The sequence below is a fragment of the Dendrobates tinctorius genome, unplaced genomic scaffold (assembly GCF_039654945.1).
Source record: "Dendrobates tinctorius isolate UK_male_01 unplaced genomic scaffold, ASM3965494v1 ptg000191l, whole genome shotgun sequence".
Lineage (NCBI taxonomy): Eukaryota > Metazoa > Chordata > Amphibia > Anura > Dendrobatidae > Dendrobates > Dendrobates tinctorius.
Genome location: NW_027361858.1, coordinates 21223128 through 21246500, shown reverse-complemented (window position 1 = coordinate 21246500; position 23373 = coordinate 21223128). Strand labels below are relative to the sequence as shown.

At 41.4% G+C, this 23373-nt stretch overlaps 1 protein-coding gene across 2 annotated transcripts in view; it reads right to left on the bottom strand.

Moving 5' to 3' along the window:
- ADAMTSL1 (ADAMTS like 1) overlaps positions 1-23373 on the bottom strand; it is a 487614-nt gene that overhangs the window by 404891 nt on the left and 59350 nt on the right. For both annotated transcript variants that reach the window (XM_073552482.1, XM_073552481.1), the window contains exon 2: positions 4397-4524. In XM_073552482.1, the coding sequence (XP_073408583.1) occupies positions 4397-4524 (128 nt within the window). The remainder of the gene's footprint in view (positions 1-4396; positions 4525-23373) is intronic.

The following is a 23373-nucleotide window of genomic DNA, read 5'->3' as shown; positions in this document are numbered from 1 at the left end:
GAAAGTTATCAACTTGATTTTTACGCTCCGCAGTCAAAGCTGTGGATCTGACTTTTCTAAGTTAAATGAGATAATGTTTCACCTACATTAAAAAATAACCCGAAGCTTGTACATCTAAGCATACCTTGGTACAGTTGCAATAAAAATTATTCCACCCTAACTGCAAATTAGGTTTATTATCAAAACTTTTTGCCTTTTGCAATAAATCAAACAAGACGAATGTAAATAGTCCAATACAACTAATATAACAAGTGGATTCTCTAAATTTAACACGTCACTTTTAATGACTACTAAGGTCCCAGAATTATTCAACCGCTTCAGGACAATCATTTTTAGTATTTAGTGAAGTAACCTTAGGCATACCCTGCTGAAAATGTGATACAGAGACGCAGAAGTTGAGTCAGTGCGGAAGAGCTCTCATCCCTCTCTCCTGTCCGCAGCATTCCCGCTTTATCCGAGGTGGGGGGGTTTTCACCAATATGCAAGTTTCGACCTGAACTTTCTTTGTCAAGCATAGTGATACATTGATGCATGTGAACAGCACTTCCTTATATACACCCACAAATCACAATTATCCGATCAGATAAGCAATTACAAAGTTGATACAAATAATGCTTCAATAATAGACATATTTATTACATGGAAGAAAGGGCTTGGGACAGTCAATCACTGGTAAAACTAATAAAAAAAATTACAAAGGACATTTTGCTGCCAGGACAGAGTATGTGTTTTCCACATTCTGTTTAGGAAGCTCCAGTTAACCAATGATGCACGTCCACATCACACCTAAGACCACTGCGCTTGCCTGATGCAGGCAGTTGCAACAGGGAGGCTCATAAAAACTAACTGAGCTCATATGAAGCCTAGAGCTCTGCAAAACAATCTCTAATGGTCAAAGAAGGAAATAACTGGTAGAATTCTCTCCTGTCTGCAAGGTGATCCTGGGTCCTCAGAGCAGCCGCTGCAGACAGGAGAGCGGGGTGACAGTGCGTCACACTGATGCTGTAGGAGCAATGAGAGCACACACAGTGTCGGCTTGTAGCACATAGAATGACACAGACAGGAGAGAGACTGTGCCCACACTGACACTATGTGTGTGCACTTGGCTCTTGGAGTGTCAGTGTGTGCAAGGCTGGGGATTCAATTCAGGCATCACTCGACGCAAGTGACCACACTGCCTTCAAAACAGCATTACAGCTTTTAGATTCTGTAGAGATTCACGCTTCCTGGCAGCGGTATGGGTACATACAGACACTTGGTTTTGGTGCAAAACAGTCTTATGTCTATTTTCCAACATAAACATTAACAACGTTCACATGAAAGCAAAATAGCCATCCCCGGCTCCATATGAATAACAACAAAGAAAGGAAAAAAGTCCCTTTTCTGCGTAGACAAGATATAACACTGTCTTTCACTTGTTAGGCTATGTGCACACACTGCGGATTCACCTGCGGGTTTTTCCACGCGGATCCGCAGGTAAAACCGCAGGTATAGTGACCTGCGGTTTTCCTGCGGATTAGCCTGCGGTTTTGCCTTGCGGTTTCACACCTCTACTATGTTAAAGGTGTGAAACCGCTGCGGAATCCGCACAAACAATTGACATGCTGCGGTTTGTAAACCGCAGCAAAACCGCGCGGAAAAAACCGCAGCGTGAGCACAGCGGATTTGAAATGCCATAAGCTAACATGGTACTGTACCATGTCTGCGGAACTGCTGCGTTTCCGCAGGGCCAAAAACGCAGCGGAAATGCAGCAGAATACGCAACGTGTGCACATAACCTAAGCAATCCATGCACTGCCACTAGAACATGCGGCTCAGCCACAATGAAGAAGCAGCTTCCACACGTTGCCCAAAATGGTTATTGTCTATAGCAACCAGTGATATTTGCAGTTTGGTGCACATGGCCTGTACTGTCTCCACTCAGAGATTCTGGATTGTCTCTCTACAGCTCCAACACAACTAAATCTGCTCAGCTCCCCGAGTTGACTGACCCACAAATGAACACAGAACCTGGCTCTAGACATAGCTAATCAGGTGGACGTAATCAGGACCTTCAGTGCTAGGTTTTAACCCTGTCCTACTTGGCTTTCTTACAATACATTTATACACAGTTTTTGAAGGAACTTGCCAGGGAGATTATTCCAAACATTTTGGAGACCTTCTTGGGAGCACATCGTCCTGTGTAATTAGGACCTGTGCTGCCAAGAACAAAAGCAGCCTATGTGCACTGAACGATGTATGTAGTGTGCATCTTATATCATGATCTACCTGTGTAAAGGACCACAGAAAGGTAAATATTTACTGACTGGCGGTTGTTTAGTGTCACCGGTCAGTCCATGTGAAGTCCTATTACCTTTAGTATATGTTCAACAGTTATCTGATCATTGTTTTCTCTCTAAGGTTTCATAATCAATACTTTATATTTATTCTATCTTTACTGCTCTTCATATACTGATGAGCCTGTGGTAGGCTTACATTTGCACACAGCAGACAATTAGAAGAGCCAATGCTGCAAGAAGTTCCGAGAGAGCAGCAAGTCAAAGGGAACCTTTCAGCAGGATTATGCTCAGCAACCTACACACAGTGTCAGGTCGGCACCGTTATACTGATTAATATGATACCTGGAGTAATGAAATCCCTCTTGTGGTTGTTGTGTAATCTTTATTTTTAGTTTTGAGTTAATGATATGCCCGTGCATATGTTCATTATATTCATTTTGCATACTACGGGGGCAGGTCAGTGAGGGATCAGTGACCTGTCATCAGAATGCATTATGAATAGACAATCAGAGCACCACATGAAGCCCTCCCATACAAACCACCGCGAAGCACGAGAATATCATTAGCTAAAAACTGAAAATAAAGATTAAACAACAACTACAAGATGAATTTCATCAACCAATCTGACCGTGTCTGTGGGTTACTGTGCACAATCCACATTCCTGCTGACAGTTTCACTTTAAACCAATGATGAGGAAGAAGATGCGTCTCAGGCTACTTCATACACCTTATTTACACTGTAGATAAGATGCCCAAATAGAGCCTAGGTAAAAAGCACTCAAACAGCAAGATCTGACCAATGCAAATAGCAGGCAATCAAAAATAGTCCATGATTTCATTTTTTTTTACCTTGTGACTGGACAATTGGTTTAAAGGGGTGGTCCAAAGTCATTTTCATCCTAAATTTTAATCCTATCTATTTAGTGCCATAATCTAAACAAGTTCCTAAAATACTTGCATCAAAATTTCCCTATCCTTCCCCAACTACACTAACTGCTTTTCTTTTTTTTTTTCACTTTCTTCTTGATGACGCTTCATTTGAGAATCCCAGTGCATGTGGGGATACTCAAATGAAGTGTCATCAGGAGGCAGAGGCTGCAGTCACTGGGGTGGGGTAGAGGGCACCTGCCCCCTCCCTGACACGAAGAGTCATCAGTGACGCTTATTTCTGGGGCTGGGCTATTCCCTGCGCTCTGTGCTCTCTGTTGCCCAGCTCAGATCAGCAGTAATAAGCTGGCAGTGTGCAGAGATCAGCGCCGCCCCCGCAAAGTGATGTCACTGGTCTCTGAACGCCGGGTATTTTGACAATGCGTTGTGTTGCTGGCTCGTTACTGCTGATCTGAGCCAGGAACAGAAAGCGCACTGTCTTTGTGCACATCATACAGGGCACATTGCTTAGGAACCAGTCCAGCCACTGAAACGAGAGTCACTGATGACACTTCGTTTCAGGGAAGAAGCAGAGGCTGCGGCAGTGATCACAGCCTCTGTCCCCTGATAACGCTTCATTTGAAGTATGCACTGGGATTCTTAGAGCTTCATCAAAAAGAAAGTTGAACTAAAAAGAAAAGCAGTAACATAGTGTTGTTAGGGAATTATAGGGAATTTTTACTTCAAGTATATCATAAAATAGTTTATATTATGTCATCAAATAGATAGGGATTTAGGATATAAATTAATTTAGACTTCAGACCACCCTTTTAAGGTATAAAAGTTTTGGTAGGGGTATGTGTTTTATATTTTAACTGCGAACAACCAACAATAAGAAATGGTTATGTTTTGAATAATACTAAAAAGTATTAATAAATATCCAAAAGCTTGTGAGACATTTAAGCCAAGGAATCTGAGATGAACTACATTTAAACAATAGCGTATATCATGAGCCTGATACTGTGTTATTTGTGCAGTTGTTTTAATTCATTGTGTTAGCAGTTGCCCTATGCATGCAAATGGAGTAGTCAGGCCAAACCAATGGCATAAAAAAGCACATCTCTTCAAAAAAACGCTGCCCCAACACTTGTTTCTGGAAGAGAACAGCCATATTTATACAGCATACTCACGGTCAACTGGAGCAACCAAAATAAATTCTATATAAAGATAAGATATAAGGTTTAACTTACTTGCTACTAAGGCACCTCCGCAGAGAATATGAGGCTCCCCCACCACATGTCCTCGAGCATTCACTCCAAGACCCCCAAGCATCCCATAAAGTGTCACGGTCCTCCTCTGATCGAGCAGTACGAGAGCTCTATAGCAAGAAAAAAACAAAATAAAACGTTAGCTATATCACTCAAAATATAATACAGCTTTAAGTTTCACTGTAATGTATTTCTGCTTGTTAGGTCTGTTTTCAGTTCATTAGTATAACCCATGGGTAATATGAAGAGAACAGTAACAGAATGGCACCCTCAGGGTTTCCGATAGCAAGGGAAAGAGAGGAAAGGCTTTGTACAAGTTTTAGGGTTTTTTTCATAATTGCAAACACATCTGAAGGGATGATTTAGTTAAATGTATACAGAATTAGCCATTCATTTTGCCATGGCAAATAAACTCTCACTAATTGCAGCAGGAAGCTTGGTACATCAAGCGTTCCACACTGCAATCAAGAGTAGGATCTGCCCCAGTGTTCTGCGGGTGAAATGGACAACTGAAGAGGAGGAACAGCACAAAGGTGTTTATCCAAGGAGGTAGTGAAATCACCTCCTGTGTCAGTAATCCAAGAGTAAAAGGGCACATAGTGTGTGATGCAATTTCCAGACCTTCATTCATTAAACTCAAGTATAAACCAGAGGTCTATGTGCCATAATCCATTGTCAAAAAAAAAATAACTCATAAATTAATGCCACTCGAGGAAAAATGGCAATCTGATAGTCGACACTGCCAGTAATTTGTTTTTAACTACTATTGCAGAGGTAAAGTAAGTAATATTACCACGTGAAAAAAATGAAATGGCTTTATCTTGTGAAAAGCGGCAGATGGTTAAGTCTGTCTGCTAGGCGGCAATAATAGTTAGCAAACTTAGCAGGTAATAAATAAGTCTTATAGGTTGGAAGAATGGGGCGCATTGCCAAGAAAGCATTAAAAGTGACTTTATTCTACAGCCGCATAGGTTACAACGTGTACTGTTGTCTTGCCCGCTTTGAATTACAATGCAGTACGAGTAAGACCACTGTAAATCAGCTTCAGCTAACTGAAAAAGAATGGGCCTTATGACTTCCCACCAAAATAACGGCATGCAGAGGCAAACATTTGAACAGCTCCAGCCAGCACCCCACATAGTCATTCCACTTTATGTAAGGCAGTAAAAATTTGGTATATTACCAAAAGTCTATGGGGCCGATTCATCTAATAGTTTATGGCAGAAATCTTGCATGAAATTGTCCGAAATGTTGCAAAATGTTTCACACACATCTTGGCATATCATACTTCTGCAGATTCTTCATCAATATGGTCATGGAAAATGCTAATTTTGAAAAACAGCCCATACATCTCTGAGCTGGGAGATAAATTTGGGCATTTGGATTCTTTAAGTTTTTCTTGCCATATATTAAAATAGTGGCTCCGATAGTCTTCAGACCCGAGAAACTTAAACCATCAAAAGATCCCACTGAAGAAGCCTAATCGATATAGATGACCTTAATAAAGGCTGCAGCCAAGGTCCTCATGTAATACAGCGTTCCCCCAACTCCAGTCCTCAATGCCCACCAACAGATCATGATCATGATTTCCTTAGTAAGGAATCATATCTACAATACTAAGAGAATGCTGAAAACATGATCTGCTGGTGGGCATTGATGATGGGAGTTGAAGAACACTGAAGTAAAGGAGGAAGTGTGCAGTAAGGATATGTAGGGAGTAGCATCTTTAGAATATGGTTGGTCACACTTAAAGGGAACCTGTCGCCAGGTTTGGCCAATACGAGTTATGGTCATTGCCTATCAGGGCTTATCTACAGCATTCTATAATGCTGTATATCTGCCCCCGATCCGACCTGCAAGAGAAGAAAAATACCTTTTGTTATACTCACCTGTGGAGCAGTCCGGTCCGATGGGTGTTCTAGCGCCTCCCATCTTCTTGTGATGCCGTCCTCCTGCTTGTTTCATGTGGATGATGCGTCCCTGCATCATCCACATAGGCTCTCAGTATCGCGCTGCTGTGCAGGTGTACTTATCTGCTTTGTTGTGGGCAGAGTAAAGTACTGCAGGGCGCAGGCGCCAGGAAAGGTCAGAGAGGCCGAGCGCCTGATCACTGCAGTACTTTGCTCTGCCCTCAACAGGGCAGATAAGTATGCCTGTGCAGGAGCGCGATGCCGGGGAGCCTGTGAAGCAAGCAGGAGTGCAGCATTGCAAGAAGATGGGAGGCGCTGGACCACGACCTGCGACACCCATTAGACCGGACCGCCCTGCAGGTGAGTAAAATAAAAGTTATTTTTCTTATCTTTCAGGTCGGATCAGGGCTTATCTACAACATTACAGAATCCTGTAGGTAAGCCCTGAAAGGCGGTGGCTGTAACCCGTATCAGCTAAACCTGGTGACAGGTTCCCTTTAATAATGTTAAGGGTATCTCGTCCAGTTCTCAAGCCCCCCTAACAGGTCATGATTTGTTGATATCGTTTAGTGAGAACCTGTCGCGATTTCTGATTTCTTGCTAATAATTTTATCATCTATATAATAGAAATGAAATCCTGAAAAAATGATTGTGGGGCCGTGAGGACTGAAGTTCAGAGTCATGGTGAGTCCAACAGAATATTGGTTGGGCAAAAATTTTATTACTCCAGCAGGATGTTGCTCAGTGTGCTGATGAATGCTGATATGGAACATCATTTGCTTTTCAGCATCACTCCACAAGATTCATCAAACAGCTTTCACCAGACTTCTGCCATAAAACATCCAGAACATTTTTGCACAACTTGTATTTGGGCAAACATTTTTAGATTTTTAGCATTTTTACAAAAGTCCTGTTCAGCTCAGCCGACATTTTGAATACGGCAAAGCTTAGATTCAAGAATGCATGCCGAGCGTAACCAGCAAATTCATTAGAATTTATTCCATGAAATTGTCAGTCCTGACTGGAGTACATCTCTTGGGTTGGAGCATGGCAAATGAAGGATGCACCAAATTATTAAGAAGGGAACGAAACAATTTGATGCATTTTTTATCAGGACTGACGTACAAAACGCCAGTCTTTATGAATCGGGGCCAATATATTTACCCATTTAGTCCAAGGCTAGCATATTCTGTCAAACAGGTATCTCCACTATGTTGAATTGAAATAAGGAAAAAAATAAAAGTGCACAATTAAACATTTAATGGAGGTTGGAATCGGTCAGGCCAGCCTACTGCTTCTGTTAAGGGCCTGTCACATAGCAATATCGCTATAACGTCACTGATTTTGTGATGTTATAGCGATATTGCTAGCGATATCGCTATGTCTGATACTTACCTCCGACCGACTCCCCCGCTGATTAACGCTGATCGCGCGAGATCGTCCAGGACCGTTTCTCGTCGTCAGCCTTCTGCTGGGCTTCCTGTGGCGCCGACGAGCGACGCGTGGACGCGGGCGGGAGGATGTCAGGATCGCCTCGTCTGACAGGTAAGTAACGACCCCCGACCGCTGCTATGTCGCTGGTGAGATCTGCCTGTGTGGCAGCTCACTAGCGACCACTTAGCGATGCACCAGCGATCCTGACCGTGTCATATCGCTGGTCGGGATTGCTGGTGCATCGCTAAGTGTGACAGTACCTTTACTTAAAGAATAATCAACCTTTTAATTTTAATTTAATAAATCAACATTACACATGAAAACAAAAACATTTTATTACTTCTCCTCTTGGATTGATCTTTCACCTTCAATTCATAAGTAAAATCTGTATTCAGTGAATACAGATTTTTCTGTTATTAAGATAAGAGATGATTGTTGGTGCGCATAAGCTTCTATGGAAAGGAGGAGGAGGAGCAGGAGGCAGACATCTACATTCTGCTGCAAGTTCTCCTGAAACGACACTTACAGTTCTCCATTGAAATTTATGAACACCAGCTATCATCTCCTATCTCAATAATGGGGAAATTTGTACTGACTGAAGACAGATTTTACCCATAAATCGATAATTTTTAGAATGAAATATCGGTTCAGATTCAGAAAGAATCAAATTTATTTAATAATATAAAAAGTGTATTTTTTCAACTGTACTGTTGATTTATGAAAAAAAATAAAAGGACTGTTACTCTTTAAGCTACAATATGCAAGTACCGTAGATGGATTTGTATATAATACTATGGTCACTTTTTGTAGTTTATATTGCACAAAGTTTAAAAAAAATTTTGGGACCCTGAACATATCCGTGTGTCGAGATCTGAGGATGAACATGCCAGCCACAGGTCTCCTGATCCTAACAGTCTCATATATACTTGTGAGTCTATTGAGTTGGTGTCAGGAGACCTAACGGCCAGTTCATATAGACTGCAACACATGGATGTGTGAATGTAGCCTAAATTCGTGTGAGACCAGACTGGAGAAAGATACTCTTTCTGTTCCTAACATATTGTTTGTGTAAAAAAAAATATTCTAGCACTAAGGCTGCCGTTCCCACTATCAGTGTTTGTTGACTTTCTGACCCTGCAGAATTTCTGGACCTTAATTTACCTGTGCTTTTTTCATTGCATTTTTTTGTGCGTTTTTGACGCTGCGTTTTTGTCTCTGTTCGGTATCATGCTTTACATAAAGCTGCGTTGATTTGGAAACTTCCTGGTATTGACATTCTTAGGAACGGATTACAAGCGTTTTTTTATGTGCTTCCGCACTAAAAACACATGTGTGGTTTTTTTACTTGCGGATTTTCCTCATGTAATGCAAGTCTATGGTGAAATTTCGCACAGAAAACTCAGCGTATCCGCAAGAAAAATTGACATGCTGCGAATTGTAAAAACAGATTTCTATAAATTCCAACCACTTTGCTGGTATTGTGAAACGCGGTGTTTTTGCCACATTGAAAGTACTCAGCATCAAAAATGTGATAAAAGCTTATTGAGGGCACGTAGCCTAACTGTGTCCTACTACAATAAAAAAGACATTGTACAAGATGCTGGCTCAGACACACCCAATGGTGAAACTAGATGATGTAATGGATCAGCCATATCCCTTTTTCTCTCTAATCTGGCCCATGCCTAATTCCATCTCATCAGACTTTGCCTCAGGATTGTTTCTAAATGAGTAAACAAATCGCTACCATGTCAGAAAATGAACGATCATTTACATCTGCCTCACAATGATGTAAAACAATGTCACTCACAACAATTTTCTCATCATTGTTTGGCTGTGAGGTTGCGTGCTTAACAATAATTTTAGTCTCACCCTGCTCCCAATCACTGTAGAAAAGACTGTAGAAACATATCTATATAAAGTTTTCAACATCTCAATAGTAATCGCTGAGTAAAACATCTGATGCTTCAATTAAAGAGCATGTACCCCTTTGTGACTTGCTATATAATGACTTATTTGAGGTCTCAGTGCAAGGATTTTTACATTACATCAACCTTTGCACTGAGTTGGCATCAGTTTCTGAGACATTAAAGGGTTTATCACCTGTCTTCAAGAGCGCACTGCTTCTCAGCCACCAGGCTTCCTGCTTGCCGGGGAGCAGTGCGCTCCTGATGACTGACAGTTTGGACCATGGTTGTGCTCAAACTGTGTAGTCTTCCCTGCTGAAAGAACAGACAATTTTAACTCTAAGACATCGGAAGAACTCAAGGGGACTAAAACTGCCCAGTACTTCTTGAGACATTAAAGGGTTTATCACCTGTCTTCAAGAGCGCACTGCTTCTCAGCTACCAGGCTTCCTGCTTGCCGGGGAGCAGTGCGCTCCTGATGACTGACAGTTTGGACCATGGTTGTGCTCAAACTGTGTAGTCTTCCCTGCTGAAAGAACAGACAACTTTAACTCTAAGACATCAGAAGAAATCAAGGGGACTAAAACTGCCCAGTACTTCTTGCCTGGGACACTGACCCCCTTCAGTACACTGAAGTCATGTCTGTTAATCTATGCAGAAAACAGTAATCTATAGAACTAAAAATCCCTCTGCTCTTTAGAACAAGAATAATTTTTTAATAAGAACTAAATTGCAAAGTTGCTTGTTCTTTGCAATTTTACCCATTCAAAAGGGTTGTCCAGTCCAAATCGATAAGTGTGGAGTGAGGCCGCGTCCTCCAGCTGGACATGCCCACTGGATGGCTTCGTCACTAGACGGGGTGCAACATCGCTCAATACAAGTGTATGGAGTGAGGCCATGCCCACTAGACGAGCCCTCGCTGGGAGTATGTATAATACATACATACCAGCCGGTCTTGGCTCAGAAACCAGAGAATCCCCGCAGCACCCAGTGCATGGGCGGGGGGATTCATAAGTCTGCAATCACACTGAGTGTTTTTCAAAATTTGAAGCATAATAAAACCACTGAAAGTAATGAACATATAAAAAGCAAATCGTTTTATGTGCACACATGTTTTCATGCAGACTCACCTGAAAAAGTACTACAAAATTACTAGAAAGCTGCTTCAGGTAAAAGATTGCTAACAACTGCTTCCTGAAGAGGCCTTGCCTAGGATAACATGTTTTTCATGTAGACTCCACCAGTCAAAAATGCCGCAAAACCACTGTAAAAAGTGAACTCACAGTGTGTGCGTTCCCTTCTCTTGTAACTTCTTTTAGTCACTCTTCAGAGTTTAGAAAATGTAACGTGGTTAAAAGAACTAGCGTGTTCATTCTTCTGCCAGAAAGCCGTCCGCTAGTTATAGTTTAAACTATAGAAAAAACATAGGGGTGGAGCAAAAACAACAGCAAAACTACTAGCAAAGCCGCTTCAAGAAAAAGACTGCAACTTTGCCGAGAAAAACGTTATATTCCTTTACAAAGCAATTGAATAGGAAGAGACTTTTAAAGGGAAGCTGTTATGCGAAAAAACATTCAGAAGCCATGCGGCTACTGCACTGAAGGCCTGGCTGCTGGGAGGAAATGGACTTTATTAACTCTAGCAGCATTGGGCAATTCAGTCATGGCTGTCAGACAACCGCCTCAGCAATGCATTAGTACAGAGCTGGCTGTCAGTCAGTGCCGGTGTTGGTTACAGCCGCCGCTCACTGTGCACTGAGAAGTGACTGAAGCTGTGTCTCTATGACTGAAAGTCCAAGGCTACCAGGAGAAATAAAGTTCTTTTCCCCAAATAGTCAGGCTCTCATTGCGGCACTGGACAGCTTCAGAATGGTATTAACTTGCAGATTAGCCCCTTATCTGCAGGTTAATAGCGTTTTTTCACATGACAATTTCCCTTTAGGCACTGGTTTGCTACGTGCACATGGTGTTATTTAGACGCCAGGACATCCACTAAGTTTTCCTAGGTGAAGCCATTTCAAAAAAACACCGGTGGTCTGTTTTTGGAGGTGTCTTTGTTCTTGTTCTTTCGGCATCTTTCACTCTAAACTGTTAAGTATAGAGAGTGGCCAGCTGCCATATGGAGCCCACCCGAAGAGTGAGCATGTCACTTCTTTTACCTGTTTCACGATTTCCGAACCTTTAAGTGGTTAAATGAAGTGACATAACAAGGAACATGTGAACAGAAATGTTCTTTTGTCATTGTTGTGCACAAAGTTTATGTTATGGGGTGCGTTTGCAGAAAATATGCCTTGTACATTTACCCTTTGGGTGATTTTTCTTGAGTTTTTTGTGTGCACATGCCCTTATACTAGTTTCAGTAGACAATGGTCAAAAGAAAAAAGTCTCCTTAATTGCCTTTTTAAAGTTTTAGAAAAGTAATTGCCTCTAAAATGTGGACGGGACACAAGGCTTGTGCATATGGTGCAGGAAAGGATGTACACTAAGTATAAGGAGATAGTGATACTACTACTACAATGATATAATAATAAAATGTAATATAATATGTTATAGGTTTTAGATCTGATTTGCTCATCACAGTGCACGTAGCACAAGTCGAAGCATTAATGGCAATGTGTCCAGCACATTTAACCAAACATATAAATAAAAGAAGATAACTAACATATTTGGATTTGAAGTAATACTAAATCATCATTTACAATAAAGCAAAAATGAACATTAACTCTTCTAATAATAAATGAAGCATCTCAAATCACAGCTTGGTAATTTCGGAGCCAAGAGGTACAGATTAGTCAAGAGTCCGATAAATAAAGCTCTTTTACTCAGCCCAAGAACAGGCTTTGGATTGCGTCAAAGAAAGAAAAATCGCCATGTACCACCGAGTTACAATTTAAATTTTTCTGAGACGTGGCTTACTCTGAAGTAGTCTCTGCCAATGACAAAGAACAACATTGTGCTAGCCATATATAAGCCATACTGTGTGCACGGGCATGCTTTGATGGAAAAGTATTTAAACCCAGCAGGACGTTCTCCTTTCACATGCCGCCTTCTTTTATCCTTATTATAGTAACAAGTGCTCCCAATCGCAAGTTTATTCCATGTGCAGAAAATATATAAACATTTCTCCTTTTATCTGTTGCCTAAAAGATCTTTCCTAAATTAGGTTACTGAAATGATACACTTTTTCTTGTTTAAAATGACCTCCCTGTATGGAATTAACTCACAGCTTCTATTAAATGAATAGTTCATAAAAATGTAACGTGCCAGTAATCACTTAATGCAACTTTTACCTTTCTTCCCAGGGTTGAAATACACACCTAACCCTAGGTTGACCCTCATAATTACAGTACCACCCAGCACGTACTCTGCTGCCACAAGTATTTTCGGTCAGTGTAGACATATTGGCTGTTAATTCTTTTATAATGTACATTAAAGTACGAGAAGACATTGAAAGATATATTGATGATATTCCATACATTTTTCTGATAAAATCAAACCAAACTAAATAGTTGGCAAATATAAAAGTATGTACACCCCAAAATTAGTGACATTACCCCTACCCTCATTTGCTCCTCTCTACCACACTTCGAAGGTTTTCCTTTATAGTTGAACCACGGGCATGGCAATGTATGTCAAATAAAAGATCCAGTCCAAATCATCAAAATCAGGTCAGACTATTATTCCAACTCCACATCCAACTTTTCACTAAACTTTTAGCATCTGCCAAACATACATTTTTCCACCTGATTCGAAGAAGGTAAAGTACAAGTTATCACTCCAAAGTCTTTCTAAAGCCTCATTCACATGTCAGTGTCTCCAGTACATGTGGTGACAATTTTCACACATACTGGAGACACTTACACACGTAGACCCATTCAAATGAATGGGTCTGTGAACATTTCAGTGTGTTTCCATGGACCGTGTATCCATAGGCAAAACATGCTGACATGTCAGTTTTTTAACAGCAGCAAGGGCCGCAAAACGTCCCAAACACATAAACACTGAAGACACACGCATGACATCTGTGTGTCGTCAGTGTGACACGCACCCGTGCCTGGGAATCAGCAGTACAGTTCGCAGAGTTCCCCGGCGCTGGGTGCTGATGGCAGCTCTCATCATTGTCGCCTGGCCTCCCCGTGAGCAGCACGACCAAGCAACACTGATGGGAGTTGTATTCAGCACCCGTTGTGTACATTGTGTATAAATAAATAAAACGACGTGCAGTCCCCCATAATTTTCATAGCCAGCAGAGGGAAAGCTGATCGCTGGGGGCTGATGTTAATAATCTGGAGAAGTGGCAAATTTGACAAATTGACTTGCTGGCTAAGAGACACTGAAAGCCACTGAGGTTTTCAGATCATGCCACACTAATGATATTGCTTGTCCATAGAGATTTTGCACTTCTTAGAAATGGTTGTGATCGAAATGGCTGTAGCTAAAAGTTGAAATGGATCCCATGCTCCAACCATTAGTAACCTTTATAGGAACCACTATATATATACAGCACCGTACAGATCCCCTTCCATTCAGGTGCAATGTATCTGAATAATGTAATTTGTACCCCAATGAACAGCAGAGTGCTTTAGGAACACAAATCCTTTAGCTCTGCACAAAGACTTAAAGGGAATCTGTCACCCTTTTTTTCGTCTATGAGCTGCCGGCACTGACATCAGGGGCTTATCTACAGCATTCTGTAATGTTGTAGATAAGCCCCGATATAACCTGAAAGATAAGAAAAAAGAGTTAGACTATACTCACAGGGGGGCGATCCGATCCGATGGGTGTCCGGTCCGGCGCCTTCCATCTTCATACGATGCCGTCCTTTTCTTTCCTTCCTGTCGTGGCTCCTGCGCAGGTGCACTGCTCTGCCCTGTTGATGGCAGAGCAGAGTCCTGCAGTGCGCAGGTGCCGGCAGAGATCAAGGAGAAAGCCACGGTAGGCGAAACGTACGTTGGAGGGAGCTGGAGACACATTAAGCCACTGATCACGGGTATTTATGATCCTATTACATTTCCTATGCACTTTATTTGGGCTTTCAGACTTTAGGTCTGTTTACTATATGCACTTTATATTGCTTATGGATTTTTTATGATCACTGAATTTACTCATGGCCCATGAGTTCATTATTTAATTATCTCCTTATACTATGACATATTATGGTATTGTATTATGTCCAATTGTTTGGTTTTCCTTTTATTGTGTAATTAAATAAAAACTTTTTAAGCCTATATTAACTTGGACTTTATCTTGGTTTATTCATATTTGACTGAGAAGGTTATCCTAAATAAACACATTGCACACAGGATAAAGGGGATTTAAAATAGTTTCAGAAGTTATAACACAAATGTTACTGCAACAAATCATACATTTTCACTCCCACTTTGTTCACAAACCACTTAGGTTACCAGCCCCAGAATCAGCGATGACCATGTAAAGTGCTGTAGAGCAGTAGTCGCGACCGAGCTGCTGTCCCATTGCTCTCATTCACTTTACAGGTTAGGTTGAACCCACAAGGGCTTTACAGAAGTTTATAACGTACAGCGGTACAATTAAAAAAATCATATTTTCTCCACAAAAATGATCTTTTCACCCCAATTTTTATTTTCCCAAGGGTAACAGGACCCTAAAAGTTATTGTGCAATTTGTCCTGAGTACGCTGATACCCCACATGTGGGGGTAAACCACTATTTGGGTGCATGGCAGAGCTCGGAAGGGAAGCAGCGCCATTTGACGTTTTTGGCTTGAATTGAGATCGGACATCATGTCGCGATTGGAAAACCCCTGATGTACCAAAACAGTGGAAACCCCCCCCACAAATGACACCATTTTGGAAACTAGACCCCCTAAGGAACTTATCTAGATGTGTGGTGAGAACTTTGAACCCCCAAGTGCTTCACAGAAGTTTATAACGCCCAGGCGTGAAAATAAAAAAATATTTTTTTCCACAAAAATGATATTTTTGCCCCCAAATTTTTATTTTCCTAAGGGCAACAGGAGAAATAGGACCCCAAAAGTTGTTTTGCAAATTGTCCTGAGTAGGCTGATACCCCACATGAGGGGGTAAAACACTGTTTGGGTGCATGGCAGAGCTTGGAAGGGAAGGAGCACCATTTGACTTTTTCAGCGCAGAATTGGCTGGAATTGAGATCAGACGCCATGTTGCGTTTGGAGAGCACCTGATGTGCGCAAATAGTGGAAACCCCCAATTCTAACCCTAGCCCTAACCCTAACCCTAGCCCTAATGGGAAAATGGAAATAAATACATTTTTTTAATTTTATTATTTTTCCCTAACTAAGGGGGTGATAAAGGGGGGTTTGATTTACTATTTATGGCGGTTTTTATGTTTGGCGGCTGTCGCACGCTAAAAGACGCTTTTTATTGTAAAAATAGTTTTTGCATCACCACATATTGAGAGCTATAATTTTTCCATATTTTGACCCACCGAGTCATGTGAGGTCTTATTTTTTGCAGGACGAGTTGACACTTTTATTGGTATCATGTTCGGGCATGTGACATTTTTTGATCGCTTTTCATTTCGTTTTTTGGGACGCAGAATTTACAAAATACAGCGTTTCATGAATTTCTTTTGGGTGGTGCGTTTACGCCGTTCCGGGTGCGGTAAAATTTATAAGGCGGTTTTATTCTTTGGGTCAGTACGGTTACAGCGATACCTCATTTAGGTAGATTTTTTATGTTTTGGCGCTTTTATGCAATGAAAACAATTTTATATAAAAAATAATTATTTTTGCATCACTTTATTCAGCGAGCTATAACTTTTTTATTTTTTCGCTGATGATGCTGTATGGCAGCTCGTTTTTTGCGGGACAAGATGACGTTTTCAGCGGTACCATGGATATTTATATGCGTCTTTTTGACCGCGCGTTATTGCACTTTTCACTTTTTGTTCGGCGGTATGATAATAAATCATTATTTTTTGCTTCGTTTTTTATTTTTATTTTTTAAGGGGTTCGCTTAAGGGGTTAACTATTGGGACAGTTTTATAGGGCGGGTCGTTACGGACGCGGCAATACCAAATATGTGTACTTTTATTGTGTTTTTTTTTTATTTCCAAAAAATGAATTTATTGGGAAATATTTTTTTTTTTTTTTAATTTATTTAGCAATTTTTTTAAAATTATTTTTACACTTTTTTTTTTTTACTTTATTACAATGTCCCAGGGGGGACATAACTGTCCTGTGACAGATCGCTGATCTGTCACATCACAGATCACTGTGACAGATCAGCGATCTGTCACAGGCACTGCACAGGCTTCCTCATGCCTGCGCTTTGCAGGCACTGAGGAAGTCAGCTTCCTGCAGGCCCCCGGAGGTCCCCGTCGCCATATTAGATCCGGGGACCTGCAGGAAAGGAGTCCCCCGCAGCAGCGCTGCACATTGCGCTGCCGTGGGGGGCTCAGGGAAGCAAGGAGGGAGCCCCCTCCCTGCTGATGCTTCCCTTTAACCCCCGGTACACCGCGATCGTGTTTGATCGCGGTGTGCAAGGGGTTAACGTGTCGGGGGCGGTCCATGACCGCCCCTGACAAATTGTGCCGGGTGTCAGCTATGATAATTAGCTGACACTCGGCCGCGATCAGCGGCGCTCACCACGTGGGCGCCGCTGATCATGGTGACGTAATATTCCATCCATGGTAATTAGGTCCAGGGTCACATGGACGGAATATTACGTCAATTGTAGGTAAGGGGTTAAACATCTTATTCAAAAACTGTGCACAGTCATAATTATGTACCATCATAATAATCTATTAAAGTTTATCCATCTTAAAGGGAATCAACCCTCCTAAGCCATCAATATAGGCATAGTCATAGGAAGCTGAGTAAAAGGATATGACATATGCGATCCGATGTCTTATTTCAGAGAAATCCATGTTTTTCTTAAATGTATATGAGCTGTTCAGGGCTATGGGCGGGACACTATAAGCATGAGAATTTGTTTCAAGAGATTATATTTGTTACATGAAATTATGTGTGAAATGTGTAACTATCACAGTACTGCAGAATTGAACCTTGTCTTCTTATAAGCGCATTTGTTGCTCTGCTGTATTGCAACATTGACTGCCTTTGAGATGGAAGCTGAAGCTTAGAGGAACCTGTAGATGTGTCAGTTATAATAACACACAGCTCTGCAGTGAGATCAGGAGAGCAGAGAGTGGCCATTACACATCACACTGGTAGTGCCACGTTTCATTTAACCACTTCCTGACATCCGACGTACTATCCCGTCCATGGGACCCGGGCCCCTATGCCCATGGACGGGATAGTACATCTACCGTGATCAGCGGCGCCCACGTGGTGAGCGCCGCTGATCGCGGCCAGGTGTCAGCTGATTATCACAGCTGACACCCGGCACTATGTGTCAGGGGCGGTCACGGACCGCCCCCGACACGTTAACCCCTTGCACACCGCGATCAAACATGCTTCCCTGAGCCCCCCACGGCAGCGCAATGTGCAGTGCTGCTGCGGAGGGCTCCTTTCCTCCAAGATGGCGATGGGGGCCTTCGGGGGCCTGGAGGAAGCTGGCTTCCTCAGTGCCTGCAAAGCGCAGGCAAGAGGAAGTCTTCTTCAATGCCTGTGACAGATTGCTGATCTGTCACAGTGATCTGTGATGTGACAGATCAGCGATCTGTCACAGGACAGTGATGTCCCACCTGGGACTATGTAATAAAGTAAAAAAAAATAAAAAAAAAGTGTAAAAATAATTTTAAAAAAATCGCCAAATAAATTAGTAAAAAAAAAAAAAATATTCCCCAATAAATTCATTTTTTGAAAATAAAAAAACCCCAAAACAATAAAAGTACACATATTAGGTATCGCCACGTCCATAACGACCCGCCCTACAAAACTGTCCCATTAGTTAACCCCTTTAGCGAACCCCTTAAAAAATAAAAATAAAAAACGAAGCAAAAAATAATGATTTATTATCATACCGCCAAACAAAAAGTGCAATAACGCGCGATCAAAAAGACGCATATAAATATCCATGGTACCGCTGAAAACGACATCTTGTCTCGCAAAAAACGAGCCGCCACACAGCATCATCAGCAAAAAAATAAAAAAGTTATAGCTGGCAGAATAAAGCGATGCAAAAATAATTATTTTTTATATAAAATAGTTTTCATTGCATAAAACCGACAAAACAAAAAAAAACGACCTAAATGAGGTATCGCTGTAACCGTACTGACCCGAAGAATAAAACCGCTTTATCAATTTTACCGCAGGCGGAACGGTGTAAACGCACTCCCCCAAAAGAAATTCATGAAACGCTGGTTTTTGTTCATTCTGCATCCCAAAAATCGGAATAAAAAGCGATCAAAAAATGTCACGTGCCCGAAAATGGTACCAATAAAAACGTCAACTCGTCCCGCAAAAAATAAGACCCCACATGACTTGGTGGGTCAAAATACGGAAAAATTATAGCTCTCAATATGTGGTGATGCAAAAACTATTTTTACAATAAAAAGCGTCTTTTAGCGTGCGACAGCTGCCAAAAAAAAAAAACGCCATAAATAGTAAATCAAACCCCCCATTATCACCCTCTTAGTTAGGGAAAAATAATAAAATTAAAAAAATGTATTTATTTCCATTTTTCCATTAGGGCTAGGGTTAGGGCTAGGGTTAGGGCTGAGATTAGGGTTAGGGGTGTGTTGGGGTTCGGGTTGGAGTTAGAATTGGGGGTTTCCACTGTTTGGGCACATCAGGGGCTCTCCAAATGCAACATTGCGTCTGATCTCAATTCCAGCCAATTCTGAGTTGAAAAAGTCATATGGTGCTCCTTCCCTTCCAAGCTCTGCCATGTGCCCAAACAGTGTTTTACCCCCACATGTAGGGTATCAGCCTACTCAGGACAAATTGTAAAACAATTTTTGGGGTCCAATTTCTCCTGTTACCCTTAGGAAAATAAAAAATTGGGGGCAAAAATATCATTTTTGTGGAAAAAAATGATTTTTTTATTTTCACGTCCAAGCGTTATAAACTTCTGTGAAGCACTTGGGGGTTCAAAGTGCTCACCACACATCTAGATAAGTTCCGTGGGGGGGGTCTAGTGTCCAAAACGGGGTCACTTGTTGGGAGTTTCAATAGTTTATGTACATCAGGGGCTCTCCAAACGCACATGACACCCGCAGACCATTCCATCAAAGTCTGCATTCCAAAATGCACTGCTTCCCTTCCGAGCCCCGACGTGTGTCCATACAGTAGTTTTCTCCCACATATGGGGTGTCTGCGTACTCATGACAAATTGGACAACAACTTTTGCGGTCCAATTTCTCCTGTTACCCTTGGGAAAATGAAAAAATTGGGGACTAATTGATCATGTTTGTGGAAAAAATACGATTTTTTTATTTTCATGCCCGGGCATTATAAACTTCTGTGAAGCCCTTGGGGGTTCAAAGTGCTCACCACACATCTAGATAAGTTCCTTAGGGGTTCTCGTTTCCAAAATGGGGTCATTTGTGGGTGTTTCCACTGTTTAGGTACATTAGGGGCTCTCCAAAGGCAACATGACACCCGCAGACCATTCCATCAATGTCTGCATTCCAAAACGTCACTACTTCCCTTCCGATCCCCGACGTGTGCCCATACAGTAGTTTTCTCCCACATATGGGGTATCAGCATACTCAGGACAAATTGGACAACAACTTTTGGGGTCCAATTTCTCCTGTTACCCTTGGGAAAATAAAAAAAATGGTGACTAAAAGATCATGTTTGTGGAAAAAATACGAATTTTTTATTTTCACGCCCGGGCGTTATAAACTTCTGTGAAACACTGGGGGGTTCAAAGTGCTCACCACACATCTAGATAAGTTCCTTGGGGGGTCTAGTTTACAAAATGGGGTCATTTGTGTGGGGTTTCCACTGTTTAGGTACATCAGGGGTTTTTCAATCGCGACATGGTGTCCGATCTCAATTCCAGCCAAAAACGTCAAATGGCGCTGCTTCCCTTCCGAGCTCTGCCATGTGCCCAAATAGTGGTTTACCCCCACATGTGGGGTATCAGCGTACTCAGGACAAATTGCACAATAACTTTTATGGTGCTGTTACCCTTGGAAAAATAAGAATTGAGGGTGAAAAGATCATTTTTGTGGAAAAAATATGATTTTTTAATTGTACGGCTTTATGTTATAAACTTCTGTGAAGCCCTTGGGGGTTCAAAGTTCTCACCACACATCTAGATAAGTTCCTTAGGGGGTCTAGTTTCCAAAATGGTGTCATTTGTGGGGGGTTTCCACTGTTTAGGTACATCAGGGGTTTTCCAATCGCGACATGATGTCCGATCTCAATTCCAGCCAAAAATGTCAAATGGCGCTGCTTCCCTTCCGAGCTCTGCCATGCGCCCAAATAGTGGTTTACCCCCACATGTGGGGTATCAGCGTACTCAGGACAAATTGCACAATAACTTTTAGGGTCCTGTTACCCTTGGGAAAATAAAAATTGGGGTGAAAAGATCATTTTTGTGGAAAAAATATGATTTTTTAATTGTACCGCTGTACGTTATAAACTTCTGTAAAGCCCTTGTGGGTTCAAAGTTCTCACCACATATCTAGATAAGTTCCTTGGGGGGTCTAGTTTCCAAAATGGGGTCACTTGTAGGGGGTTTCCACTGTTTAGGTACATCAGGGACTCTCCAAACGTGACATGGCGTCCGATCTGAATTCCAGCCAATTTTGCATTGAAAAAGTCAAACGGCGCTCCTTCCATTCTGAGCTCTGCCATGCGCCGAAACAGTCGTTCCCCCCCACAAATCAGGTATCAGCGTACTCAGGACAAATTGCACAATAACTTTTGCAGTCCAATTTCTCCTGTTACCCTTGGTAAAATAAAAAAAATTGAACCTGAAGTATTTTTTTTATGAAAAAAGTTAGATGTTCATTTTTTTTTAAATATTCAAAAAAATTCCTGTGACGCACCTAAAGGGTTAATAAACTTCTTGAATGTGGTTTTGAGCACCTTAAGGGGTGCAGTTTTTAGAATAGTGTCACTTTTGGGTATTTTCTATCATATAGACCCCTCAAAGTGGCTTCAAATGTGATGTGGTCCTAAAAATAAAATGGTGTTGTAAAAATGAGAAATCGCTGGTCAACTTTTAACCCTTATAACTTCCTAAGAAAAAAAAATTTTGGTTCCAAAATTGTGCTGATGTAAAGTAAACATGTGCGAAATGTTAGTTATCAAGTTTTTTGTGTGCCGTATCTCTGTGATTTAAGGGCATAAAAATTCAAAGTTGGAAAATTGCGAAATTTTCAAAATTTTTGCCAAATTTCCGTTTTTTTCACAAATAAACGCAAGTTATTTGAATGAAATTTTACCAATAACATGAAGTACAATATGTCACGAGAAAACGATGTCAGAATCACCGGGATCCATAGAAGCGTTCCAGAGTTATGACCTCATAAAGGTACAGTGGTCAGAATTGTAAAAATTGGCCCGGTCATGAACCTGCAAACCACCCTTGGGGGTGAAGGGGTTAAATAAGCTCTGGAGGCAGATTCTCATGTAGATCAGTGTCTGGCCCATTGTTCTGAACAGCTCATATTAGAATGTATTATAAAAAGGTGGATTTCTCTGGAAAAGATATTGGTATCATTTTGTTCAGCTTCATATGACCTACATACCCATATAGACTGCCTAGGAGGGTTGATTCTACCAACAGATGACCTTTAAAAAATGTTATGGATACATCAAATCTCTTTTGGGGATTGTCCAGGAATTTGTTTGTTCCAGCTCTTTACCAAAATGATTTGCTATACAGTAGTGTTCAAAATAATAGCAGTGTGTTCAAAAACGTGAGATAACCACAAAATCTTATGTATATAATTTTAATTACTTTACAGAAAATAAAAATGAACATTGGTCTGTTCTAATAATCAGCAGTGTCTGCATTTGTCTTTACAAACTCACAATATGACTTTTTTTGTGGATTTAGCAAACCTGTGAATCACTAACCTAATATGTAGTTGTATTCCCACAGTTTTTAGAACTGCTTCACATCTATGTTGCATAGAGTCAACTTCTGGCACCTGTCAACTGCTATTGCAGCCCAGGATGCTTGAACTACATCCCACAAATTTTTGGCATTTGTTAGCTTTGCCTCAGAAACTGAATTTTTGGTGTCATCCTACAAGTGTTCAATCGGATTAAGGTCTGGGGATTGGACTGGCCATTCATAACCTCAATTTTGTTGGACAGTAACCAAGATTTTGCTTGTTTACCGGTGTGTTTAGGGTCATTGTCTTGTTGAAACACTCATTTCAAGGGCATATCCTTTTCAGCATAAGGCAACATGGTGGGTCGTCTGACGAACTGCCTGTGGCCCTTGGACCCAAAAAGAACAATTTTACTATCATGAGTCCACAAAATGTTTCTCCATTTCCATTTAGGTTAGTTGATGTGTTCTTTAGCAAATTCTATCCACGTCAGTACAAGTCTTTTTTTTAACAGTGGGACTTTGCGGAGATTTCTTGCTAAGAGATTATCTTCACACAGGCGTCTTCTGTCACAGTACTCATAGGTAACTTGGTACTGTCTTTGATCATCCTGGAGCTGAGCCTTTGCCATTCTGGCTATTCTTCCATCCTTTTCTTCCACATCGCTCTGGTTTGGCTTTTCATTTTAAAGCATTGGAGATCATTGTTGGAGCACCCCACAGGGCCTTAGGTTACTCGATACCGGGCCGGTCAGTTCTTAAAGGGGATGTC